The 24,824-nt window shown below is 45.8% G+C and overlaps 1 protein-coding gene across 1 annotated transcript; it reads right to left on the bottom strand.

The window, feature by feature from the left end:
- Positions 1–746: 746 nt before the first annotated feature.
- On the bottom strand, positions 747–24,824 carry GARS1 (glycyl-tRNA synthetase 1). Its single transcript, XM_068175615.1, has 17 exons — positions 24,601–24,824; positions 21,210–21,311; positions 18,364–18,466; positions 17,181–17,322; positions 16,461–16,549; positions 15,028–15,104; positions 13,578–13,723; positions 12,939–13,088; positions 11,277–11,439; positions 10,151–10,315; positions 7,844–7,956; positions 7,385–7,525; positions 6,372–6,457; positions 5,786–5,895; positions 4,364–4,457; positions 2,899–3,089; positions 747–1,092 (listed from the first exon to the last, which is right to left on the bottom strand). Exons 1-17 carry the CDS (start codon positions 24,736–24,738, stop codon positions 967–969), a joined length of 2,136 nt encoding a protein of 711 aa, XP_068031716.1. The 5' UTR covers positions 24,739–24,824; the 3' UTR covers positions 747–966.

The following is a 24,824-nucleotide window of genomic DNA, read 5'->3' as shown; positions in this document are numbered from 1 at the left end:
CAACGAGTGTCTAAACCCAAGCAGAAACTTGGAGAACACTTCCCAGCCCTCTAAAGGGAAGGTTTCTAGCCCAGGGATTTCTCAGTGGGATGAGAGCCTGCAAGCCAAGGTGTGAGGCCTCTCCTACCTGGCCCAGGCCAGGAGGGTTTAAGGCTCCTCAGAACCAAGGTCCTCCAACAGCACAGGGCTTTGAATCCCTCCAGTGCCCAGGGAAGTGAATGGGTGCCTGGATCTTCTCCCACCTGCTCAGGGCAGTCTCTGGTTTCAGCCCTTGCTGCCAGAAGACATTGAATGAAAAAAAACAACCCTGCCAGCTCTTTGCTGCTCGCTCCCTCAGCCAAGGAAACCAACCGTGGCCAGTAGGAGCAAGAACTGGAACAGGATTTTCCGACCCTTGCTCTGTTCTCCCATGTGCAAATGCTCCCAATGCTGCAGAAATACAGGTATTAAACACCTGCAGCCAAAAAAAAGCACTGAACCCATCCCTTGAGGTGGCTGCTTGAACCACAGTGGAGAAAAGAGGACTGGCAATAGAGAAGAGGACTGGCACTGGGATCACCCCATCACAAACACAGCCCATGCTCCTGGGACCATCTTCCATCAGAGTCCAGAGTGATCCAAACCCAGATGAAAGCCTGTGCATGAACCTGTAACACCCACAGCCCTGAGCAGGAGGGCAAAAATGAGAGAAAAAAGGGGCACTTCTAAACAAAGCACAAGGCTGCAGGAACACAGAGAGGCAGGCATATACAATGGTGGTTTTATTTGTAACACCTTCAGCTCGGGCTGCAATTATTTCAGTTTTTAAAGTTAAATCTGGTCAGCAATTGAGGAAAAGCAAAAAATACCCAAATAGTCCCTGTGTGCACAAACAATGCAGCTTTGAATAATGGTAAGTTTATTTCATATTAACATGAACAGTAAAAAGGGGACATTTTGACAGGATTTTACTTCAGGTCCTTTTCTTTATTCCTCTATTGTGTCCTTTTTGCCAGTCTCTTGTCCCTCAAATTGTGGATACTTTGCCTCAACATCAGCCCAGGTGAGATAACCATTGGCCAGGTCCCGGATGATGCCAGGAAGTTCAGAGATCTGCAGGAAAAGCCACAAAGACATAAGAAACACAAAGTCACCAAAATCAAGCTGGATATTTGGGGACATGGGCAATTTTTACATCAGCAATTAAACAGGTACAAAATATCTTCTGGAAGATAATTTTTTGGGAGAAAGCCATTAATTAGGACACCTTAGATTATCATTTATTAGGGTGACCCAGGAGGGAAATGGCTGACCAAAGCAAGGTAATGTTGTGCTACAATTTGGGAAGGGAAAAAAAAAACTACACACATCCAAAAGATGCTGTAAGCCAGGATTCAGCCAGGCCCCACCTACTGTAAGACCAGCACCAAAGAGGCTGCAAGTTGCCTTTTCTCTGCTCCTCACAGCACACTGTCATGGTGCAAAGGATCAGCCAGAAAGCTGAAAATGTGCAGAAACTGAAGGATAGCAAAGACTGCTGGTTGGCAGTGAGAAGTCACCCAGATGCCAGAGAGACAGAAGGGTGCCCTGAGGAACTGGCACTGCCTGTTACAGCCAGCCAAACTCCAGCCAGCTCAGCAGCCCCAGGCACTGCAGGTCCTTCTGTGGAGCTGCAACTCAGCCTCACAGGTGAGCACCATCTCCTCCTGTGCCTGGGGTGAAGGCCAGGGAGAAAAGAGCATCAGGGACAAATGAAAAACCTGAAAACCTCCCAAGACTGCAGATCCACAGCTCTGAGCAGAGGCAGAGCCCACCTCAGGGAGGTTTTTGCTATTCCAGTCTGCACTGCAGCCACACTGGCAGAGTGTGCTTAGGGCACACGCAGCTTTGGGGCAGTGGTTCATCAGCTCCTGTGGTGCTGCACAGGCAACACCAGCTGCAAGGCAAACCCCAGTATTCTGCCTCTTGGTGCCTGTGGATTACAAGGAGCCCAGCCTTTGAAAGCCAGACACAACCCAAAAGTTGTATCAATGCTTTAAAGTCAATGCTTTAACTCAGCAGCCTTCTCTTGGAAAGAGCCACTTTGAAGAGCACTGCAATCAGCACAAGGCATGGCTTTCAGGTACAATCAACACCTCTGCATGCAAGAAAAACAAAAGCTTCTGCTCACTTTATCTGCTGTGCCAGCATCTTCTGTCTGACTGGGATCTGTTCCTGGGGATTTCCACAACAGCTACATTGCTACAGAGCTGGAGGCAGCCCCCACAAGGATTAGTGACAGATCAGGATCAGCAGGGGATGTTGTCCCCAAGGCCAAAAGGAGCACCCCTGGCTGTGACAGCCCCCAAAGCCCCATGTGCTGTACTCAGCACTGGTGAGGGCACACCTCGAGTGCTGTGCCCAGCTCTGGTCCCTCAGTTTGGGAAGGACCTTGGGATGCTTGAGCGCGTCCAGAGGAGGCAACGAGGCTGGAGAGGGGCTGGGAACACAAACCCTGTGAGGAACAGCTGAGGGAGCTGGGGGTGCTCAGCCTGGGGAAAAGGAGACTCAGGGGTGACCTCATCACTCTCCACAGCTCCTGAAAGGTGGCTGTGCTCAGGTGGGCTTGGGCTCCTTCTCCAGGAACTGACAGAACCAGAGGACATGGCCTCAAGTTGCACCAAGGGAAATACAGCTTGGATATCAGGAAAAAGTTTTTCACAGAAAGGGTGATAAAGTTCTGGAATGGCTGCCCGGGGAGGTGGTGGAGTCACCATCCCTGGGTGTGTTTAACAAAGCCTGGATGTGGCACTGGGTGCCAGGGTTGAGTTGAGGTGTTGGGGCTGGGTTGGACTCGATGATCTTGAAGGTCTCTTCCAAGCTGGTCATTCTGGGAATTCTGTGACTCTGTGAATTGTGTGAGCTGTGTGCTGCGCTCACCTCGGCGCGGATCTGGCGCATGGAGTCGCGGTCGCGCAGCGTGGCCGTGTGCGGGGTGCGGTTCACGGTGTCAAAGTCGATGGTGATGCCGAAGGCCACGCCGATCTCATCCGTGCGGGCGTAGCGCCGGCCGATGGAGCCCGCTGCATCATCCACCTTGTGGGAGATCCCGTTCCTGGTCAGTGCTTCGGCTGCAGGAACAGAGCAGGGATGGTCACACGTCCCCAGCACCGGCTCCCCGCACCCCTGATGCCGTAAGTTTTAGCTTTTGTGTTTTCCAGATTCTGTACTGCCTTAGTGTGTGACTCTGAACTTCATATAAAGTGTTAGCAAGTTCTCCTCACAGTTCAGTCAGACAAAACAATCCTTTTCCAGCCTGAGAACCAGGGACACCATTGCAGCTTCAGACTCAGAAAGTCCAAACAGTGAATTGAGGAGAGCAAACTGGGAGGATGGGACTGCATAACCTGAAGCTGTAATTGAGCAATTAACCCCAATATGGAAATGGACCAAAACTTATAAAAGTATGAAAACTCGTGACCCAGAGTCCATCTTATGTCCACTGTGGGCAGAACCACAGCCCACCTCTTGTACTGCCCAAGGTGTATCCTTTGAAGGGCCTTTAATAAATCCCTACTTTATTCCTTTAACTCTGTCTAGCCTCTGTTCCAGGTCAGCCTCTCTAGGCACCAGCCCATGAGGCACTGCCTGTCCCTGGTGCAAGCAGCATCTCAGAGCCCCAGTTTTACTCTGACAGAACATCCAGTGTTCCATTCTTTGTAGGATCACAGGGTCAAACCCACCCTGCTCTCCCAGTTCTCCACATTGCACTACCACTCACTCCAATAGCAAAGTCACCACGTTTTTCCCCTTGTCATCAATGCCATGACTCTGCTTCAACTCCAAACCCCAGCCTCAGTGTGCAGGGCACATCCAGAGCAGGGAGACCAAGTCCCAGGCAGAACTGGTGCTGACAGCAAAAGGCACTGTCTGACATGCAACCCCTGTTCCTACCCTTCATCTGATCAGTTTTATGGCCCCTATCTTTCCCCATGATGCCTACCACCAGTGGCCAGCTTGGCAGAATGGTTGCAGGCTCAGCAGCTGTGGGACAGATTCAATAAATTAGGTGGCCAATAAAAGCAAAGTAAACTTTAATAACAAAACCAAAACCCCCACTGCTCCAGCTTCTCCTAAGCAGTGGGAAAGATTTATTTTTGACACAAAAGGAAAACAAACCAATGTCTTTTATACTCCAAACCAACACAGGGATGGTCATGGTGGTGGGGTTTTTGAGCACAGCTGAAGAGTTTGATGGATACCCAAAGCTTGTGGATACGCATCTGGTTCAGGTCAACAACTCTCCCTGTGCACTTTGGAGAGCCACATGATCCCAATGTTATTTTGAGAGCCCTCTCTTCCCAGTGCACAGCCCCATCAGACCCAAAGTGCTTAACACACTTACATAATTCCTTGACAAAAGGCATGAATTCCTGATTCTGGCTCAGAGGAAGAACAGAGCACTTGAACGGTGCTACAACAGCTGGGAAGCTGAAGTACTGTGGAAAAAAGGAAAAGCACAAGTAAATAAATACAACTTTAGTGGTCAGATGAGACTCTTAGGAGGTGAGAATAAGCTCTGACTGAGGCTGGAGGCAGAGTGAGTGCTCCAGGGGAGTCTCTGGCCTACTCTAGGACATCAGCAGTGACATCTCACACCACTGGATCAGGACTGGTTGTCTTCAGCCTCCATTCCCCCTTATCTCCTGACAGCTGTTAAATGTTACCTCCCACCAGAATGGGTCTATTAGAGCCCTCCTAAAGAAATTGAACCTCAGCTGAATTAAAGAAAAATTAAGGGTGGAGGTGTCTTTCCAGGAGATTTAGTTTTAGGCACGGTGTAAACCAAACTTCCTGTTTGAGACTCCACACATGTGGAGCATATGCAGCAAAAAGGTTTTTAGAACCCTTCACAGGCACACTCAGAAAATAAAAATGTGCCAGAAGTGAGGGAAAACTAATAAAATCTTTCCTGGCAATCACCAAGGTATAAAAGACACAGAAGCAATGCATGTGAGATACAGCACAATATAAAGCAGCCCAGGCTAGATGGGAAGTAAATGGGTACTAGAAGGAAGGTAAACCCAGTATTTTATACTTCAGGAGCAGTTTGAGATTCAAAGTCAGCTGTGTCCTAACTCTGGGCTCCAGAACCTTGTTCCCCCAGTCATGAATGTACCACATCCTGTGACACCCAGCGACACAAAGAAGCACTTTTTTAATGTTATATTTCTTTTTAATGAACACAGTCCAGGAGCCAGGAACAATGAGCAGGAAGCAGCACCAAGTTTCCAGCCAGCTTCTCATGGGCCACCAGCAATGGCACAGAGCACCACACCTGGGCACTGGCTGGAGGATGCTCTGTCTGTAACACACACTTCCCTCTGACCCCTGCTACAACAAAGCTTCAGGCCAAGGTTTTAGGGGTGTTCAGAACCAGAGAAGGCTGAATTTCACAGGGGAATGAGCAAACAGTCCATTGTCCATCCTGCTGCACAGAAGTATGATTCCAGGAAAAGCAGCAGCCAGAAAGGAAATTAAACACTGAAGATATGCCTTTCTCTGAGCAATGGAGCACTGTCCAATGTGCATCCAGAAGGAGGAATTTCCCACCCCCCTGCCAGGAATCCAGCAAGTGCCTCATGCACACATGGCCCCAGAACGCTCTCATGTAAAAATGACATGCACTCTGGCAAAACCAGCAATGCCACAGCCCAGCTGGGCTTTCCCATCTCTACTGGGCATTGTGCAGTGCTCTTGGAGCCCTTTCCCTGGATGTCAGGGGAGGGCAGGTGCCTGCAGCTGGCCCAGCCTCAGGGGCACTCACCGTTCTCTGCTCGTCTCCTTCCCGGATGCGGAATGTGTGCTCAAACACTGTGTACATGATCCTTCCAATGCCAAACGAGGGCTCAATGACATTTGGGATGATTTCTTCCACTGGAACACAAAATAGCACACATCACCATTAAGAATGTGTTTAGACAAGAAAAAGGTTGCTGATGGTCTTTCTGCTCAGAAGTTCTGGTTATGTGTAGATGAGTACATGGAATAAAAGATTAAACATTTCTGCTCTAAATACAAATACCTGAAATAGAGATTTGGACTTAGCTCATGTACAGGACATATTTAGGCTGTAGAAAACAACTCGGGGCCCTTTCTCTGGCTTCTCTGAGAAACTAAATCCATGCATTTTGGAAAGTTTCCTTCTAGCCCCCTTTCCTGTATCAGAACAAAAGCTCTGTGGAGATGCAGTCACTGACTTTCCAAAAGCCTTCTTACTCTTAAATTTCAAGGAAATTACATTTGGCATTATTCCTATGCTGTGTTACAACATTAACAGGACAATGCTACCAATAAAGTTCATACTCCAAGTGTATTCTGATGATGATCAAACAACAAAGAATCAACTTTACCATGTAATGTTTTCTGAAATCTCTTCACAGTAACCATGTCCTTTGTTAATAGAAAAGTTTTCCCTTCAGTTTCAACAGTGAATTCCCTGCAAAGGAAAAAGAAGTCATTTAAAAGCTACAGCAATAAACAAACAAGTTTTATTTCCTTAATTGCATCATTTGGTTGACTCTGAGAGTGGGATGACAGAAGCCAGGGAAAACCCCAGAGATGAAACAAACATGTAGCATACCCATTAAAAGAAATTTGCATTAATAATAAAATTACTACATGTACATTAAAAGCAACCATTTTCATAATCACAGTGAACTTTGCTGTGGTTAACAGCCTGAAGCAAAGTCAATTGGGAAATTCTCAGGATGACGCCTATACACCAAAGAAAAAAAGGGAGGCACACAAAGCAGGCACTGGACTATCAATAAAACCAGGGATGTTTCTTGTAACTCATCTACTGAACCATTTCAGGGAGATTCTGGATGGATTAAGTTTCTTCTCTGCAATAATTTCTCTGCCCATTTTGAGTGTTACTGTTATTTTCTACACTCTCACATTCATAGAGATGTGAAAGAAATACATTTTAGCTCAGAGAAAAAAAGAAAGATGTGTTACCATTCTGTAATGTATTCATTTATCCTACATCTTGTACCATTTCAAGCAGGAAATTAAGTTTATTTTTTTTTGTTACTGCACGATTAGCTTTCCCCTAACACAGAGAGCTGTTGGCCTGCTTCAGCCAAATCTGACAACTGTAAAGACTTGTCGTATTTTCAGTTCCTGCATATGTTGTCAGGAAGGCAGGTCAAAGAAAATCATACAAATCCCTGCCACAGTAAACCAAAGGCTGTAAAAGCAGCCTGTGACCACCAATGCCTGGGGAGAGCACTCAAATATCTCAGATGACCCACACAGCCTGCTCTCACAAGGAAACTGGTTTGAGGTGGCTCAAATAAATGCAGCAGCCCTTTGGAGCCCACATCAGGATGTCAGAGGAAGGTAGCACACACACAGAGCTCACCCTTTCTCGTTGAGCAGCTGCTCCATCTCGCTGATGTAGCACTCGTCACACATGGAAAGGTATTCCATCACCACCTTGGCATCCTTCTTGTAAGCTTTGCCAATGGCTCCCTTATTTGCCTCAAACTGAACAATGTTGACTGTTCTGTACAAGGCTGTTAAGGAGCTTGTGAGGACAGAAAGCAGGGCCTGGTTCCTTCATTATGTCAAAGTTAATTGCTACACAACACAAAGACATCTCCTCCACTACTGGATGAAGGAACTTCCCTCCAAGAGAGGAAAGGAGTAATAAATGCTCAATAATTCTTTCCAGGTCACTTCCCAAAGTCATGCTGGCCTGTAGTTGTAGGTTTCCCTGTTAAATATACAGATGTAACTTGAAATAGAGCTGTGCAGATCTTCAAGACATCTCCCTGTCCAATCCCTTTCCACTTGAGGAGAAGCTGCTTTATTCTGAAAGGATATAGGTTCTTTGAGATGCTTCTCAGCTATGAGAGGAACTTTGGTGGCACGGGCATGGCAGGATAGGTCATAGCAGGAACGATCAGCACAGCCAACGATCTCAATCCAACCCTGAAAAAACAAAACTGGAAGCTTTCACCAACTCACTTAACCATCAAATATGTTTATTCACCCTTAAGCCCTCCCTGCTCCCATGACTGTTTTTTCTACATAATTAGCTCTGTTACAATAAGCAGCCCTCCCTCACCAGTTGCTCCCTCATTTGAGTGAGTCCATTTGTTTCCAGAGGAAATGATCAGTCATCTACCCAGTGTCTGTGTTCAGGGCCAGCTTTTCCACATGGCTTGGCAGAGCACAGCCCTGTGCCAACAGCTCGGGCTGGGGCCAGAGCACACAGTCCTATCACTCACATGCCACAGCCACACAAGGCATCATGTCCCCAGGGCTCTACTTGGCCATGGGACACACAGCAGGGAATCAACCACACTGGAATGGCCAAAAGCATGGCTTAGGAGCTGCTACAACACAAATCACCAGCAAGGGAAGCTCTTAATTCAGTATTTCAGCATGTATGGCAAGGAGCAATCTCCCAGTATCGTTCACACTGGATTGGTGAAGCAGCAAATATAACCTCCCTCTGGATTTCCTGACAATCCCATGTAAGACAAGGCTCAGCAGCTGCTTCCCACTCACTGTCACATCAGTGTGGGATGTACAGACAGCCAGATGTTGTGTGGTTTTCCAAGCTGGAGTGATACAGCAAGGTGTCAGAAAAGGCATGTCAACAATAAAAATCCCTGTGCTTGACAATCTTGGTGTTCCAGGGTATTTTGGAGGATTTTACAGAAATTAGGCTATTAGGGTGTTGCAGTTACTTCTAAGAAAACACAGAATACATGTTCATGTGGCTGTTCAACCTGGAGAAGAGAAGGCTCCTCCAGTGCCTAAAGGGGCTCCAAGAGCTGGAGAAGGACTTTGGACAAGGACATGGAGTGACAGTACAAGGGGGAATGGCAGGTTTAGATTGGACATTAATAAGAAATTCCTCCCTGTGAGGGTGCTGAGGCCCTAGCACAGGTTGCCCAGAGAAGCTGTGGCTGCCCCATCCCTGGAAGTTCAAGGCAGGTTAGGATGGGGCTTGGAGCAACACGGGATAGTAGAAGTTGTCCCTGCCCAAGGGAGGTGGGGTGGATCTTTAAATCCCTTAACCCACACCACTGTATGCAGTAAATTTATAGAATGGATTTTAAGCTACTCAGACCACTTCCCTTCTTACAACTGAGCACTGCAAGCTGATACAAACATTTTTGGTCAGTTAAGTAACAAACCAGAGCACGGTCCAGCTCCCAAGGTGTTCCCACACCCCTGGGATTGCTGTGCTCACTCCTGGGTTAGCCTGTTGGACACCCTGCTCTGTGAGCATTGTCCTGATTATCATGACAAGGCTTGCAAAGCTGAATAATCTTATTTACATGGTGTGGCCCACACCATGTCCAGTTTTGGGCTGGCTGGAAAGATAGGCTGTAAACTTGTGGAGGTCAGCTATGGACATCCAGAGGAAGCCATTCCTTCAGTCACTTTTCCAGGCCTTTTCTATATGAAGACAAATCACTCATTTGAGCTGCAGGAGGTTTGGGGTTTTTTTTTAATCTTCAGTTTGGTAGAATTTTACTGGCTGCTATTCCTCTAACATGCTGTAACAAAACATCACTAGTGATGAGTCTAAATCCAACCAACAAGACACAAGTGGAAAAAAAGGCACTCATCAAGGCTTGAATGAAAAAGCTCTTAATGACTCAGCAGGAAGATGATAACAAATCCTTGAGGAATTTTTCTTCCAGTACCAGCTGTCTGCACTGGCAGGAGTGAACTCATTTCTCACAGCATGGAAGAGGGAAAGGAAGAGCAAGCATTCAAGCAGGAAGCAATCTGCCCTGAAATAACACCTCCAGCAAAACAAATCTTTCCCCACTGCTTTTACAGAGGTTACAGTCTTTGGAAAGCACCAGGACTCAGTTTCCTTTAACTCCAGACGAAATTTGACCAGTGAAGTGTCCCCAGGCTACTTCAGGCTCCAGCAAAGAAGCCTGTACCTACCAAAGCAGCATGAACAGTTCAGAAACTTTGTGCAGTGAGCTGAGCTGCCCCTTGGTCCTGGATTCAGAATATTTCAACTGCACCACGTGTGTTCAGACCAACATGGAGCCGGACAGATGCATCAGACTCACAGCCCTAACTTAAAAAAGCCAGAAATAAACCAGATCTGACAGGGGTTCCCCTTGCTGTTTGCACTTTGCCCACTTACATAGGAGGTTTTGGACTCTGCATCCCAGCAGTCACAGGCATAATGAGCCATCTCATTCTCCATGTGCTGTCGGAAGCGCAGCTTCTCCGGGGACACGCCGACCTTTGTGAGGAAGAGGTAGATTCTGCCGATGAAGTAGCCGAGAACAGAGTTATTGATCACACCCTGCAGGGAGAAAAAGCAGGAAGAAAACACCCACGTGAATTCCTAAGGAAGCAAAGTCATGATCTGTTGAACTTCCACAGGCAACCTGACATGTTACAGATAGAGCTCGTGGTTAAGTTCTGTCTCCCCTGAAGCTGTTACATCTCATCAAATTCACCTCGTGCCACTGGCACCATCTCCATCTGATCAAACAGTGAGTTACTGTTACTCCAGGACTCATCACCCACTGGCTCTGAGGATCACCTACTTGTAAACATCTCACTGCATGCAGCAGTGCAGTCACTGGCATTACAACAGCTGCACCCTGCAGTTCACAGCTGCAGTACAACAGAGGGGTGGTGTTCTTTTTAATTTTTTTGGCTCTTGTTTTGGGGATTTTTTGCTTTGTTTATGTTTTTTAAAGGCAGTATTTTGGTGGTTTTTGGGGATTTTTTACATTTGGGGGTTGGAGGAAATGGGGTGGGGGAGGTTGGTAAATCAACCCATTCATAATTAGATTAATCAGGTAGTGATTCATCTAATTGTGCAAGCCACATACTCATAGGGATCAGCAGCTGAATATGAGATTCCCAGCTTGTATTAATATTCCTTACTGTCCCTCTTCACTAGCTAAGTGTGAAGTTTAACTTCCAATCCCTCTCCCAGCACCACTTGTACTCTTCTGGTAGCAAGGGCCAGGCCTAGATCTCAGTCTTACTGATCCACTGAAGAGAAATTACTCATAAATCTGGGAGCAAACCCCAGCTGGCAGCAACACAGCACAAACTTTGTGTAAGCCCAGTGATCCGTGCCCTCAGTCCTGGATTCAGAATATTCCACCAGCACTACGTGTGTTCAGACCAACACAGGACTGGACAGACACATCACTCAGAGCCCTGATCTTAAAAAGCCAGTTTGCAACCCAGCCTTGAGAGCAACAGAGCAGGGAGCAGGCTGGGTGTGCCTGCAGGAGGAAGGTTACCTGCTGGACAGCGTCTCCCAGCCGCATGACGTGCGCAGACTGCCCGCTGACCTGGGCCTTGGCTGAGTACAGGAGGATGTTGAGATCTGCCACGTTCTGAAACTTGGGGTGGTTTTTCTCACTGGGGTCCACAAAGTGCTCAATTTCTGCCATGGTGAATTCCCTAGTGAATGCAAACAAACACACACGCATTAAATATTTGATGCATTAGAGCCTAATAAACCAGTGTGCTTCAGCTTCTCACAGCAAGCCAGTTAATTTAAAATCATAGGCAGAGCCAGCCAGGACAAGGGGCAGACTGGAACATGAACCAGTCTCATCACTGGATTTAGTTTCATCTTCAAATTCCTAACAAAACTTTCTACAAATTCATCTAGAGCTCTCCAGGCCGTGGTTAACACTACTGTGAATCAGAGCAGAGAACACCACCTTGGAAGTACTTCCAGCAGTTCTCTAAAGTTTTTCCAGACTGCTGTGATGCCCATATTAGTAGCAGTTGTTCCTTACAGGGTCTGCTGATTAAATCAGTAGCTTTAACTCATGTCAGAGGTGCCAAAAATAACCAGGTGAGGTGGTAATTTCCTGAAGATAATGATACTGCTGCATACAGCAATGGCATGAATTCTGTTTTAAGAACTTGTCTTTAATATATCTTTACTCAGAGATTGATTCTGAGCCTTCTTGCTTGAAATCACTTTCCACTGAATTAGCTCGTTATCAACAACCTTTAAAAAAGCTCTAGGTAATCATTAACTGTAAATCACAACCATCAGGGTGTAATTTCCTGTGATTGCATAATAACAGTCTCCAATAAATGTGCCACAAGCATATCATTTATATTTGACTGAAGATGATTTCAATGAGGGAAGTTCTCATTTCCAGATGAGCAAAACAGAACAGGAGGACTGAGGAAATTCCTGAGTCCCGTCTGTGCTGAGGATGCCACGGCCTCTAAGTGACATTTATAGCACCACAAAATAATCAATTACCAAGTTTACAAAATGTACTGCCTGTGCATGGCAGCTCTTGTTCCAAATTACATGGAAGAGACTTCCAATTAGGATAGATCAATTTAAAATCAGAGATTATCCCTAGTGAAAGGCAATAATCACTTTTATCCAAAGATAGAACTGAAAGTAATTCCCAATAACCCTGAGCTTTCCAGCTTGACTGATCTTGCAACACAAACACTGGTCCTGAGTCAGGTTATCTCCCAGCTTCCTCTCTGGAGCAAGCTGTAGAGCTGCAGAATCTGCAGGACTGAGACAAGGAAATATTGCTGCAAGGTGCAGCAGGTTTTGATTTCAGTTTCAAAGCAAATTGCACAAACATAATTAAATAAGCAAAACCCTGTAGAGAACACAGCTACCTTGGACATGATTCTTTTAGACTATGACGGAAGCCAAATTCTGTCAGTGAAACTGAGTTTACCTCTAATACAACAATTATTTCAGAGATTCTACTTCTCCCAAGCCAATCTTAGAATTCTGTACTTAAAACCTAAACTGTGAATTCATCTGTAAAGCCTGAGACTCAGCAGGCACATAACCAGGATTCCTCTGGAAGCACTAAAGTGAAACAATGCTGCACAAACCCTGGCACCAAAGGAAGATGCTCCCTGCTCCCAGGTACCCTCCTGCTGAAAGAGGAAGTTGCCAGTACCTCACTCTGATAAGGCCGGAGCGGGGTGAGATTTCATTCCTGAAGGAATTTCCAATCTGGGCAGCAGCAAAAGGCAATTTGCCTTGGTTAAACTCCAGCAGACGTTTGAAGTTGAGGAATATTCCCTGTGCAGTTTCTGGCCTCAGATAGCTGAAAAGAGATGGAGGAGAGGAAAAATCAGGAAGATTTAAGGGTGGGGAAAGCAGGGAGAGAGCCAAAGTTGTTACGAAACTTAGAGGTGAAAGTTTTTCTCTTGAGACTTTTAATTCCAGGCAATAAAACCAATTAAGCAATAGACTGAACGGGCAAAAACTTCACCTCCTTCCTCAAACAGGTATCCTGAAATAGGTTTTTTACAGCCATGAAGTCACTGACAATTGGAGACCAGCATTAACTTTATGAAAACTACTCCAACCAGCAAGGGCACAGCTGGCATCTATATTTTGGGTGCTCCAAGTATTTTCATGATTCTCCAACAGCCCCTTATTTTCCTGCCTTTCCCCAAGATTCCAAGGAATGCTGATGTGCTACAGGAGGCTGGGACTGAGAGGCAGGGGAAGGCTACTCTAGAGATTCCATTTTTATTCCAAATCATCTCTAAATCAAGGAGACTGTGAGCAGAATGAAATTAGCACCTACCCAGGCATATTTCCTCCAGGCCCAATGGAGGTCTTGAACATCAGATTGAAAGAAACAGGAGGGGACAGGTCATTCCCAGTGACAGGGGACTTCACATTGTAGTTCACAAAGAGATCTGCAAGCTCTTGCTGGCCATAATTGTCCAACTAATACCAAAACACAAGAGAATTATTTTCATTACTAGACAAGGTAACAGGAATGAATGTCCTCTTTATCTTTTACTGAGCGTGATCTACAGCTCTGAATCACCTGCCCAAAATATTCCCTTCTAACCTAAATTTTCAAGCAATCTAAAGTTTGAACCAGTGATAGAAGAATACACTTTGCACATTTGCAAACCCATTTTAGCAATAGGTCTGGGATTTAGTCATACCACAGGAGGTCTGAGCTTAAGAGTGGGTGTAAAGCACAAGGAAAGTCATTGGGACTGCACCACCACCCACCAGAACAGATCCTTTCGAACAGATTCAGCTAAAACATGGGGAGCTGTGTTGGGAGCAAAAAAAATACAGCAATGAGAGAGAAGAAAGCTAAAATTTCTGCAGGGCTTTGTCTGCATTCATTTCTTTTTCGTCTGTTGCTTGAAACATAATATTCAAGTTATGCATTAGATGCCCTTTCAAAGCTGTTCTGAATTTCTAGTTGTCATGATCTTTCATAGATCAGGAAAAAAATCCAAAAACAGGATACAAAAATACTCTATTAACAGAGAGATTTCCCCAAAGGATTGTCAAAGTTCAGTGTTGTAGTGTGGAAAACCTAATGACAGCTGCTCAGTGATGCAAAACACTGACAAAAAAAGTTTCTCTTTCTGGAAGGAAACATTCCTTCAATGCATGGCTTTGGAAGCATTTATCCTAGAAGTCATGAGAACAAACATTAAAAACAAAATAAAACAAAAAAAAAAAGGCAAATGTTTGTACAGTTGTTCAGGAATGTCAGACTGAACACCAACTATTCTCATGGTAAACACAGGAAAAATCTTTGTGGGGTGCCAGACACAGAGGAACAAATCTCTAGTGCTTCAAAGCACTGAGACAATTTCAGAACAAAGCAAATCAGTGCTGAGCTGACTCAAAGAAACTCTGACAAAACTTGTGATTCCTCTCAGTTCCTTTGTATGACAATCCCACAGAAGGGATTGACAAATGTAAAAGCTTTTTGCCAGGGTATGAAATGAAACAGAGCAAATTAACTCCAACACTGAGCATCAGCCCTATCAACCCAACACTCAAGAAATTCATTAATATAACAGCAGTAAATCTTCAAAACAGTCAGGGAGATGTGGTTCACCAGCAAGCTCAGAGTATTTATTAACAATCAGATTGTCTGTATTTGAGAGGATCTCTGGGGTAAAGAGCATCTTCAGGAACAGAAAAGGGCCACTGCCTCTGGACTCCAATCACACACCCCTCTCCCTGAAGCAGCCACCTCCCCATGCAGCACCCACCTGTGTTAGAACATTTTCCATTTCTGCCTTTTTCTCTGCTGTGCACTTCTTGTCAGACATCAGTTTCTGCAGGTGAGCTGTAAGAAAGTTGGTCATGAGTTTAGATTGCAACTCCATCACTGACCCCAGAATACAAGAGCTCAGGAGGATCCCCCAGCATGAGTTAAGTGATGTCCACAACTTGTCCTGACAGTGTCCACCAGGGTAATGCCTTGTCCTCAGGGCAGTGGTGACCTACAGTTCACTGCACTGGTGTGCCATAGGGAAAAAAACACATTCTTATCCAGTTCCTTTCCAATATTATTTCTTTAAACCCAAGCAGTCCGTGGTAGTCCTTTTCTTGCTTTCTATTACACAGACTACAAATTAAATGTCTGATCCCAAGCAGCAAGGCTGATTTTATTCACAGAGGCAGGTACAGAGCTGGTACAGTGGGGCTGGACTGCATTCCAGGTTACAGCACAACATCCTCCCTGACACACAAAGGCACACAGTGATGCCAAGCTCTCCCACTCTGTTTGAAAAAATCAATTTGACTTTTTAGTCAGCAACAGCTCAGTTTGGCAGTAACAGCAGGTGGCTGTTCACAGGGAGGGGCTGCAGAACACAAGAACACACTTGTCTGATGAGGCTGCTCAGCAAAGGAGGCAGAGGTTGGATGGGCTTCTTCTGAGTTTGGTTTTTTTTTGACAAAAAAAAAATTCTTAATGAATATAATGAAAACTGCTTTAATGCCAATATAGATAGTTCTGCATGCTTGAATTTAAAGGAAAAGGCTCAAAAACCAGAGAGTACCATTCACTTAAGCAGAGTGAAACAATCCTTTCATTCACAGTGGAGCTGTACATGATGAAGTTTTCCAATAGGCTTCTTATTTCTGAGATTCCTTCCTGTGACTTTCTTGGTTTGCTTTTCCAAATAGATTTTAGTAACGAGGGAAGAAGTGAGAGGACTTTGCAAATCAGGAAATGCTGAGGTCTATTTCTAAGGTACACATGAAAGTCATCCACTGCCACATAATTGACCTGTCACAGGAAAAACATATTCTGACCCCTCACAGCATCAATCAATTGTTTCTCAGTACTTAAAAAAGCAACTGAAATTCAAGAAAACTAAGACCAGAATGCACTGGAGTACAAGAATCTTGTTATATAGGGAATCCTTGGCTTAGACAACACAGTAATCTTTCACAGCCTGATGACACTGGGTTTTATAAAAAGGGACACAACTGTGTTTTCACCAGAGATCCTGAACCTCACTTAAGACTCTAACAGAACCTATAGGATTTTTGGTATAATATTATTAATTACTGCAAACACAAGTATGAAAGACTGGCTATAGCAGCAGGCTTTCCTTGAGAAAGATTCTCTTTCCCAGTGCTTGTACCACTGCAAGAAATCCCCAGGCTCTCCCAGCTTGGAACAAAATCAAACCTTTTAAGAGATGATCGGCACGAAAACATTCCCCATTTTTCACATCTTTCACCATGAAGTCAGCAAACTTGTCTACATGACCAGAAGTCCTAGAAGAGATGACACCAAACAATGTGACAGCTGCCACCAGACAGCCCAAGGTCTGTGTGATCCCAGTGGACAGACCTTTGTCAAAGTGAAATCCTTCAAAAACTGCAGGCTCACGCCTGCTTCAGATTACAGAGTCATGTTAAGCAGCATCACCCCTCAGAAAATATGATCTGTGGGAAGTATCAATGCATCTAAATCTTAACATGTGTCACAAAGATGACACTTACTGCCTTCAGGAACTGCATCATGTTCAAAACTAGACACAGCTGCAGTAGTGACGAGTAACCAGTAAATCAGGTGGAGATATCCCCAATATTTTCTATCTCAGCTGCATGAAAGCTTCTGCCCTTTTCCTTGTCTTCTTAATCTTTTAGAAAAAGGAATAATGACAATTTCTTACCTAAGGGGACTGCTAGGAGGCTTTGAACTCTCAAATGTGAGTGCCACTGCTTTCCCTGACTTATGGAACAACAGCTTCTCACACTGACCTGTGCACTGATACCTAAATATGGTGTGAAACTGGGTGACCCAGACTCAAGATCCCTGTGCATAATTTTACAGAACACTGTAAAAAACACCTATGACCAGAAATTACATGCTGCAGGTAAAAAAAAAAAGACCCATATTTACTTTAGAACCGGCTCAGGCGTGAGCATGGTGCAGTCAATCTCCAGGATTTGCTCTTCCTGAATAAAGTGATGTCTCCATGCTTGGATGATGTTGTTCTTCAAAGCACACCCAACAGGCCCAAAGTCATACAGACCACTGACTCCTGCAAAGAGAAAAGTTATAAAAGAAGTGTGAGATTGTACAAAACTGCACTGTTTGGAGGAGATGTCTTCCCTTCTCAGCATTTCTATCAGCTGGTTTCATTTTATGAGCATGAGGCACAGTTCAGCTGCAGAGCACTGAGGCACCAGGTAGTGACAGAATCTAAAACTGATGAACTCCTGCAACCAACAACTCTAAAAACCACATTCTTTCCACCAATGGATTCTGTTTTGTGGAAAGTTTTGTGGGAGCAATCTATGTGAAGGAGGAATCTGAATACAGAAGAAGTGATCATGCACAAGCTGAAGCAGTGTTATTGTCAGTAATAAATAACACATATCTGCAAACCACCAGTGTGGTTGCAAAGATTTAAAAAAAAGCCAATAAAACAACTCAGAGTGTTTAATTTGGTATCTAAGGTGAAAGAGCAGTAACCACAGAGGCACTGTGCTGCCTCCTGAGCTGCTCATATCAGCCATCTGAAGAGGTTTACAGCCACATTTATTCACCTGTGCCATAAAGTTCATTGGCAAAGTTCACTGAGGGAACAGGTTCTAAAGCTCACAGTGGGTTTAAGCATTATTGGTTTCCTTGTGGGCAATTCACTTAAAAGCTGGACTCCATGATCCTTGTGGGTCCCTTCCAGCTCAGAATATTCTGTGACTAATTTGCCAAGAGAAGCTCAGGTAGAGATGAATGGTTATAAATAAATTGATGATCTCCTTAAGCCCCAAACACTCTACCCTCAGTAAATAAGCCATCTTCTACCAATGTAATGCTCAGGACATGCATCCTAAAGTCCACTCATTTCTATTCAGAGAGCACAAGACAAAAATTGAGCCCCATCCCAACCAAAACACTTCAGAAAGGGGGAATTTTTGAAAGGTTTACAGACTCAAGCAGAAAAGTTTAAAGCAAACTTTAAAAAACCTCTTGTATGCCACATTAATATGACATTGCTAAAGTGCAGCATTTCACACAGCTAGAAAGACCAGAACATTAGCCTAAAGGGATTAAAATGTACATTTCTTCAAACCCGTACCTCCATAAATAGAAAAGGCTTGGTCATAGAAAAACCTCCTTTTAAGAGTGTCTTCCATCTTAACTCTGTCCACAATATCATCTTTGGGCTGTAAGGCCAGCTCCTGTAAGTCAGGCAAAACAAAACCAGTTAGCTCCTGTTTCTGGCAGGAGGAGAAATCCTCTTCACTCACCACTGTGAGTGAAAAGTCTGCAAAGACCACTTTGAAGAAAAGGTATCCTGTCAACATCCTCATTTTCCAAAGAGGAATCTTCCCACTGAGATTCAAGTGCTGAATTATGAACATCCTTGTCTGAATGCAGCATCATTTCAGACACTTGAGGTGGACTCATGACCTAACTTTCCATGAGCAAGTAATCTTCAGCTTTCTTCACAATCACTGCAAAAAAAAATGCCAATTTCAAAACCAATTCTGTCCTTCTTCCCTCTCCTGACTATGAAAAGAGCTTTATGTGACCATCTCAGACTGTACACATCTAACTCTTGGCCTATATAAACCTTTCAATAAAGTGCACCTCACATGAAAGAATTTTGACTATGAAGATCAAAAGCATCATCATCCTCATGCTCTGCCAAATGGATGATTTTAGGTAATATCCATGGAAAATCTATCTGTAAAATTTAGCTCTGCACTCAGAAAACTTGGAGTGACTTAATGCCCTGACAAGATACTGTGACAATGTTTAGAGCAGACTCACTACTTTATCTGAAAACCTGTGATTTTTGCAATCTAATCCATTAGTGAGGTCAACAGACTTCAAAGATCACCTTCAAGGCAGTTGTTTTGATCATTAAGGCAGAGTTAGTGTCTCAGACTGTCATTCTGAAAAGCCTTTGGGTAACAAATATTATTGTGTGTCCATGTATTTTAAACTTCCCCTTTTCTATCATCTATAATGACAAATAAACGTGGTCTAATTTTAAAAGCACTGTACTCTGTGTACTCAGCTGTTCCACCCTGCTCACAGCTTCACATTCAGAGCTGCTTTGAATATTTAGGTTGCCCTTCAAGTAGGAACCTCAGGGCTTGAAAACCAACACTGCTGCCTTTCCCCAAAGGTGGAAGGGACTGTGATCCTTGCTGGGAACAGCATCAGGAGAGAAACACTCCCAGTACTGGAGTGCCGCTCTCCCAAGGGCAGACGCTGCATTTGCAAGGTCACCCTTGCACTGACAGCCCACACAAGTTGTCTAAGTGCTAAGAAACCTCCCCACTACATCCTACAGGCACCCCCCAACACAGAGGTGGGGCTCACAGGGATACCAGAACGCCAAACCTGCCTGCTGACATCCACAGGGACAACAGGACCCCTCACCTGCCTGGTGACATCCGCAGGGACTCCAGGACCCCTCACCTGCCTGCTGACACCCACAGGGACAACAGGACCCCTCACCTGCCTGCTGACACCCACAGGGACAACAGGACCCCTCACCTGCCTGCTGACATCCACAGGGACACTAGGACTCCAAACCTGCCTGCTGACATCCACAGGGACTCCAGGACCCCAAACCTGCCTGCTGACATCCACAGGGACACCAGGACCCCTCACCTGCCTGGTGACACCCACAGGGACACCAGGACTCCAAATCTGCCTGGTGACATCCACAGGGACACCAGGACTCCAAATCTGCCTGGTGACATCCACAGGGACACCAGGACTCCAAACCTGCCTGCTGACATCCACAGGGACACCAGGACTCCAAACCTGCCTGCTGACATCCACAGGGACTCCAAGACCCCTCACCTGCCTGCTGACATCCACAGGGACACCAGGACCTGCCTTCTGACATCCCCCCAAGCTTCTGAGGGTTGATTCACAAAACTGGGAAAACATCTAGATAGTATTTCCTCCAGGATGACCTAGTTATCAATGCAGGTTTCATGCAATGGCTTCAAAGCCCAGTCCCTACGCTGAATACTGAATAAAAATGACATTTTCTTGGGCTCAGTGTATGTAAACAGGCAGCCACAAGGCAGAGAGCAGCACCTGTTCATCTCACGTGACCCTGTGGGACAAACAGGGTCAATGGGTTTCAGTTCAGGTGAACTCACATTCTCAGTCAAGCAGCTGTAAGAAGTGCTGTAGGTGTATTTACTCATTAGTTCATTTATTTTTAAGAGTACCACCCAGGCACAACTACAATCATGTTTACATCAAATAGAAATTAGAAAGAACCTGTGTGAATCTGCACAAGTGACTGTTTTTAAGCTTCAAGAGTTTCTTTTTGTTGTTTCAGTCTAGGAAGGGGAGGGAAGCTCACAGGATAAGAAAGTGTATTTTACTTCTTTATTGATCTAAAGACAAGAAACTTCAAGTTCCATCATTTAATTTGCACAAAGACTTCAGAGCTTGGCTGTATTGAAAAAAGGGAATACAATTTCACTTCTAAGGCTCAGAATAACTACAGGTTATTTGAAATACCTAGAAAAACTTTGTTACTGTAGCAAAATGGGTGGTTTCTAAATAAACACATTCTATGACAGACAGGGAATTTGAATGCACAAAGAATCTGAAAATTCACCACAGTGAACAGCATGTGCTTTGACTCTGCACACAAAAAATCTATATAGCAAACAAAGATTAGTGAATATACACTCAATTTCAGCTTTGACTACTGGGCAACCAGAATTCATATGTATTTGTTTCCACACTGATTTAATGCTAAAAGAAATTAGTGTAACAGGTAAAGAATGAAATTGCCACTAGCTGGAAATGTGTAAAAACTACTTCAGAAGTGATTCAGTCTAGGACTGTTTAGACCAAACCCGCAATAAAGAATCAAGAAGAGATTTCAAGGCTTTTCAGACAAAACTGTGGAGCTCAGAATTTAACTTCCAGACTCACCTTTGCTTCTAGGACCCTCTTCCGAGCTTTGAGCTCTGCTACAGCTCTGTCTATGTCCACCTGGGGAGCTTTCTCTTCCTTCAGCTTCCTCACCAGCTCTCCCTAGGGGAAAAAGAACATTATAGATTCATTCTTTGCCACAGATGAGTTCTCTCTTTCTTCCAGCTCCCCTGGCAATCCAAAAGGAGATTTCTGTCCAGCCTGCACACAGGTCTCCAGAGGCTGCAAGTGAGAAACACACTTTCTAAGAGTTAGCAGAGCAGACTTCATTAGGGAAATTCAACCACCCCACACAAGTGTTAAACCACAGACCTGCTATTCAATCTCCATGTGGTATTATATTCCTCTATGTACATCACATTTCCACAAATTCCTGGTTTCTGTCTTTGAGGATGCACTAAGTGGATTCTCAGATGGTGAACACAGGCTTTGTGTTCTCCCTCTCCTTCTACAAGGCTTCTCTTCCTTCCACCCCTTCCCTTTTCTTCAAAACCTATTTCAGACTTCTTTTCCTTTGTTCTACCTGATCAAAACTGGCCAGTAAGGACACAAATTTTCAGAAGGAAGTCTCACAAAAGACAGATATTTGCAGCCCAATGTCTAAGCAAAGAAAACGTTTAATTTTGAGTGAAAATTGTTATAATTTTTAAAACCTGTTCTGTAACTTAGAGATACAACAAAGTCAACAACAAAATAAAAATACCCTTAAAAAAACCCCAAAGCCTAAATATTTCAGAGCAGCAAAACCCTGCAGTGGGCTTACAGCAGGTCTTGACCTGAGTCAAACCACCACCACCTTGTTGCAATTCCACAGAGGTCTCTGCCCTCTGGGGATGGTTCTCCCCTTTCAGCCCAGGGAAATACTCAATCCCTACACACCCAAAAGGGCTCTTTTATGAACATGATCCTCAGCTGTCAAGCCCAGCTTGCTCCTGGAGATAAATGAACTTAAAGTGTTCCTTTGAGTCTACTCTTCTTCAGCAAAACCAAGATCTAGCTTGAATTACTGAGAAGGACAAAGGTGCTGGAGGAAATGGCACAGTGATGCCAAAGCTGCCCCAGTGAGATGTTCTAAAAATGGGATACTCCAAGTTCAGCATTTTTCTTGCACCTTGCATATCTTGAGCAGAAAAAAAATAAAGGAAAACACTCCCACAATCCACAGAGATTACAACATTTCCACAATACCATCTTTTTTTCCTAAATTCTGAACTTTCCTGACAAATACATTACAGGTAACTGAGAAAGCAAAGAGAAGAGAATACACAGATTGCCATTCTGTAATCAGATTAGAAAAGATGAAAGTGCTCCAGAGACTGAGGGGTTCAAAAGCACATTTTATTAATAAAAGGATGTCTCCAAGGACTGCATTAAAACACACACAATGAAAAGAAGGAAAAATAAGAATCCTGTCAGGATTAACCCCATCAGCTACACGAACAGAACAAATCTGCTGTTTCCTTCCTCTTAACTACTTAAACAAAAACGTGAAAGTTTCAGTCTGGGGCTGAGGACTGCAACTGCCATTCCTGGGAAACGTGGCAGAGGGAGGGATCTGATCTGGTGTTTTTTTCTTTTACAGTAGTTAAGTCCAAATTGCCTTTGTTGAGCCAGGGGGGTCGGCAGAGGAAAAACATCAAGGCAGCAGCAAAGCAGCTCCTGCTGACTCAACAGAGCCCTCACCCTGCTCATTGCTGAGCATCCAAAAGCAGCACACAGCAACTCTTTGTCTTGACCTATAAGTAAGAGTGCTCAGACATCCGCAAGGAGAAGGGAAAAAAAAAAACAACAACACAACTGAAGCAAATAATTACGCCTGCTGACAGGACTCAATCCAATTAAAGCTCCGATCTCCAGCCCTGCCCAAGAGGAGGAGTGCACAGCAGCACTCGATGTGGCAAATTTTGCTGCAGCTTTGTCCCACAGACCAGCAAAGCAGGGAGGGATCCACCCCTGGATCACGGCAGCTTATTGCATCAGGCACTGCTGCAGGAAGATAGGCTGCTCCCTCTCCATAGGCTGAGTCCCTTAGGTTTAATTAAACCACTTCTCCTGGAGCTGCCAGACACAGACTCCTGCATCCAGAGGCATCAGCCACCCCGATCTTTGTTATCCCCTCCCTCTCCTCCTGTGCAAATATCTCCGGGAGTTACTACAGCCAGTTGTACAGCACAGTGTGTGTGGCCCCAGTTGGACTATAGTTTATTTTTCCCTTGGTGCCCCACACCCCAGTTTCAACCTCTGAAAAAGGGGGTGCCTTGGTATTCACAGGGAAATGACAGCACCCAGGATTTTAAACGAAATAAATTGGCTGGTTCTGGAGATCATTGCTTTATTTACAAGCAGCTCTCTTGCCAAGGCATTATGCTGTACAGTGATTCATAATAAAAACTCACTGAAGTGCTGGCATAATTAGAGGGCCATAAATCCACTCATTTAATGGGGAAACACATGCACAAATCTGCCAATACAAGGGACACACGCATAGCTCTGTGCGCAGCTGAGGAGAAGAATATGGATTCAGCCACTTAAAGGAGGCACATAGGGAACACACAGGCACAGGTCTGGCAGGTGGTGAAGAGAGGAGAAGGAACTCCACAAGGTCCATTACCGTACACAGCCAGAGTGTCAAGATTTATTTAGGAAATGACAATACAAGCAAATCCTTCTTTGGTAAGAAGGATGATAAAGGTAAAAAGAGGGAGATGGGAAGACAACGCGATGCAGCCCCAGCTAAAAGGACGCATCACCCACCTGGATTAACTAGATGATGAAATGGAAAATATGCAAAGGAATTACCATCCCTTACTGCATCAGGCAAATATGCAACTCCAAAGGACGTCATTTACCGCCGGAACACGGCACAAACTCAGCTCTAAGGGGACCCCGAAGGGACGAGGGGGCTGTTCTACACGGCAGACACGAGGAGGGGCCTAAGGCAGGGCACAGCGAGGGCCAGCCCGGCACAGCCAGCCCGGGAGGGGACACCCAGGTAGGCTGACGCACAGATCCAGCCCTGCCAGGCAGCTCCGGCACCGCGGCGAGGGCAAAGAGCCATGAGGGGAAACCCGCACGAGCTACCCTCCCGCACCGCCTGTGCCCGAGGGACCACCCCTGGGCAGGGACACCCAGGGGGACACCCGTGGGGACACCCGTGGGGACACCCATGGGGACACCCAGGGGGACACCCGTGGGGACACCCAGGGGGACACCCGTGGGGCCCCTCCAGGCCGCGCAGTGCCCGGAGCCGGAGCCGCCGCAGCGCCCGGGGGGGATGCGCCAAGACCCCTCCGCAGGGCGGGCAACCCCCGGAGGGGCCGGGGGGCACCTCCCACAGCCCGCCCGACCCCCGGGCGACACCCCCGAGCCCCTCCGGGCCGGGCCGCGTTACCTGCTGCCGCACCGCGTTCCGGAGCGGCGCCAGCAGCGCCTCGGCCTGCGGGCCGTCCATGGCGGGGGGGGCGGCGGAGCGGAGCGGGCGGGCGAGGCGGCGCAGCAGGGCGGGCAGGACGCTACGGGGAAGCGGCATGAGGAGGAGGAGCGGGCGGAGCGGCGCCCGCCCCCCGCATGATGAAATCGCGGCCGGGGTAAAGCGCGGCGCGGGTGCGGCGCGGC

Source organism: Anomalospiza imberbis, chromosome 1 (genome assembly GCF_031753505.1).
Source record: "Anomalospiza imberbis isolate Cuckoo-Finch-1a 21T00152 chromosome 1, ASM3175350v1, whole genome shotgun sequence".
In the NCBI taxonomy this organism is placed as follows: domain Eukaryota; kingdom Metazoa; phylum Chordata; class Aves; order Passeriformes; family Viduidae; genus Anomalospiza; species Anomalospiza imberbis.
This window is presented reverse-complemented; position numbering and strand designations above follow the sequence as displayed.

Coding starts and splice junctions, on each gene's coding strand:
- GARS1 (XM_068175615.1), bottom strand. CDS start 24,738: ATGCCGCTTCCCCGTAGCGTCCTGCCCGCCCTGCTGCGCCGCCTCGCC. Junction 21,312..24,600: donor GGAACGCGGTGCGGCAGCAG/GTAACGCGGCCC, acceptor TTTTTCCCCTAG/GGAGAGCTGGTGAGGAAGCT. Junction 18,467..21,209: donor AGAGGGTCCTAGAAGCAAAG/GTGAGTCTGGAA, acceptor CCTGACTTACAG/GAGCTGGCCTTACAGCCCAA.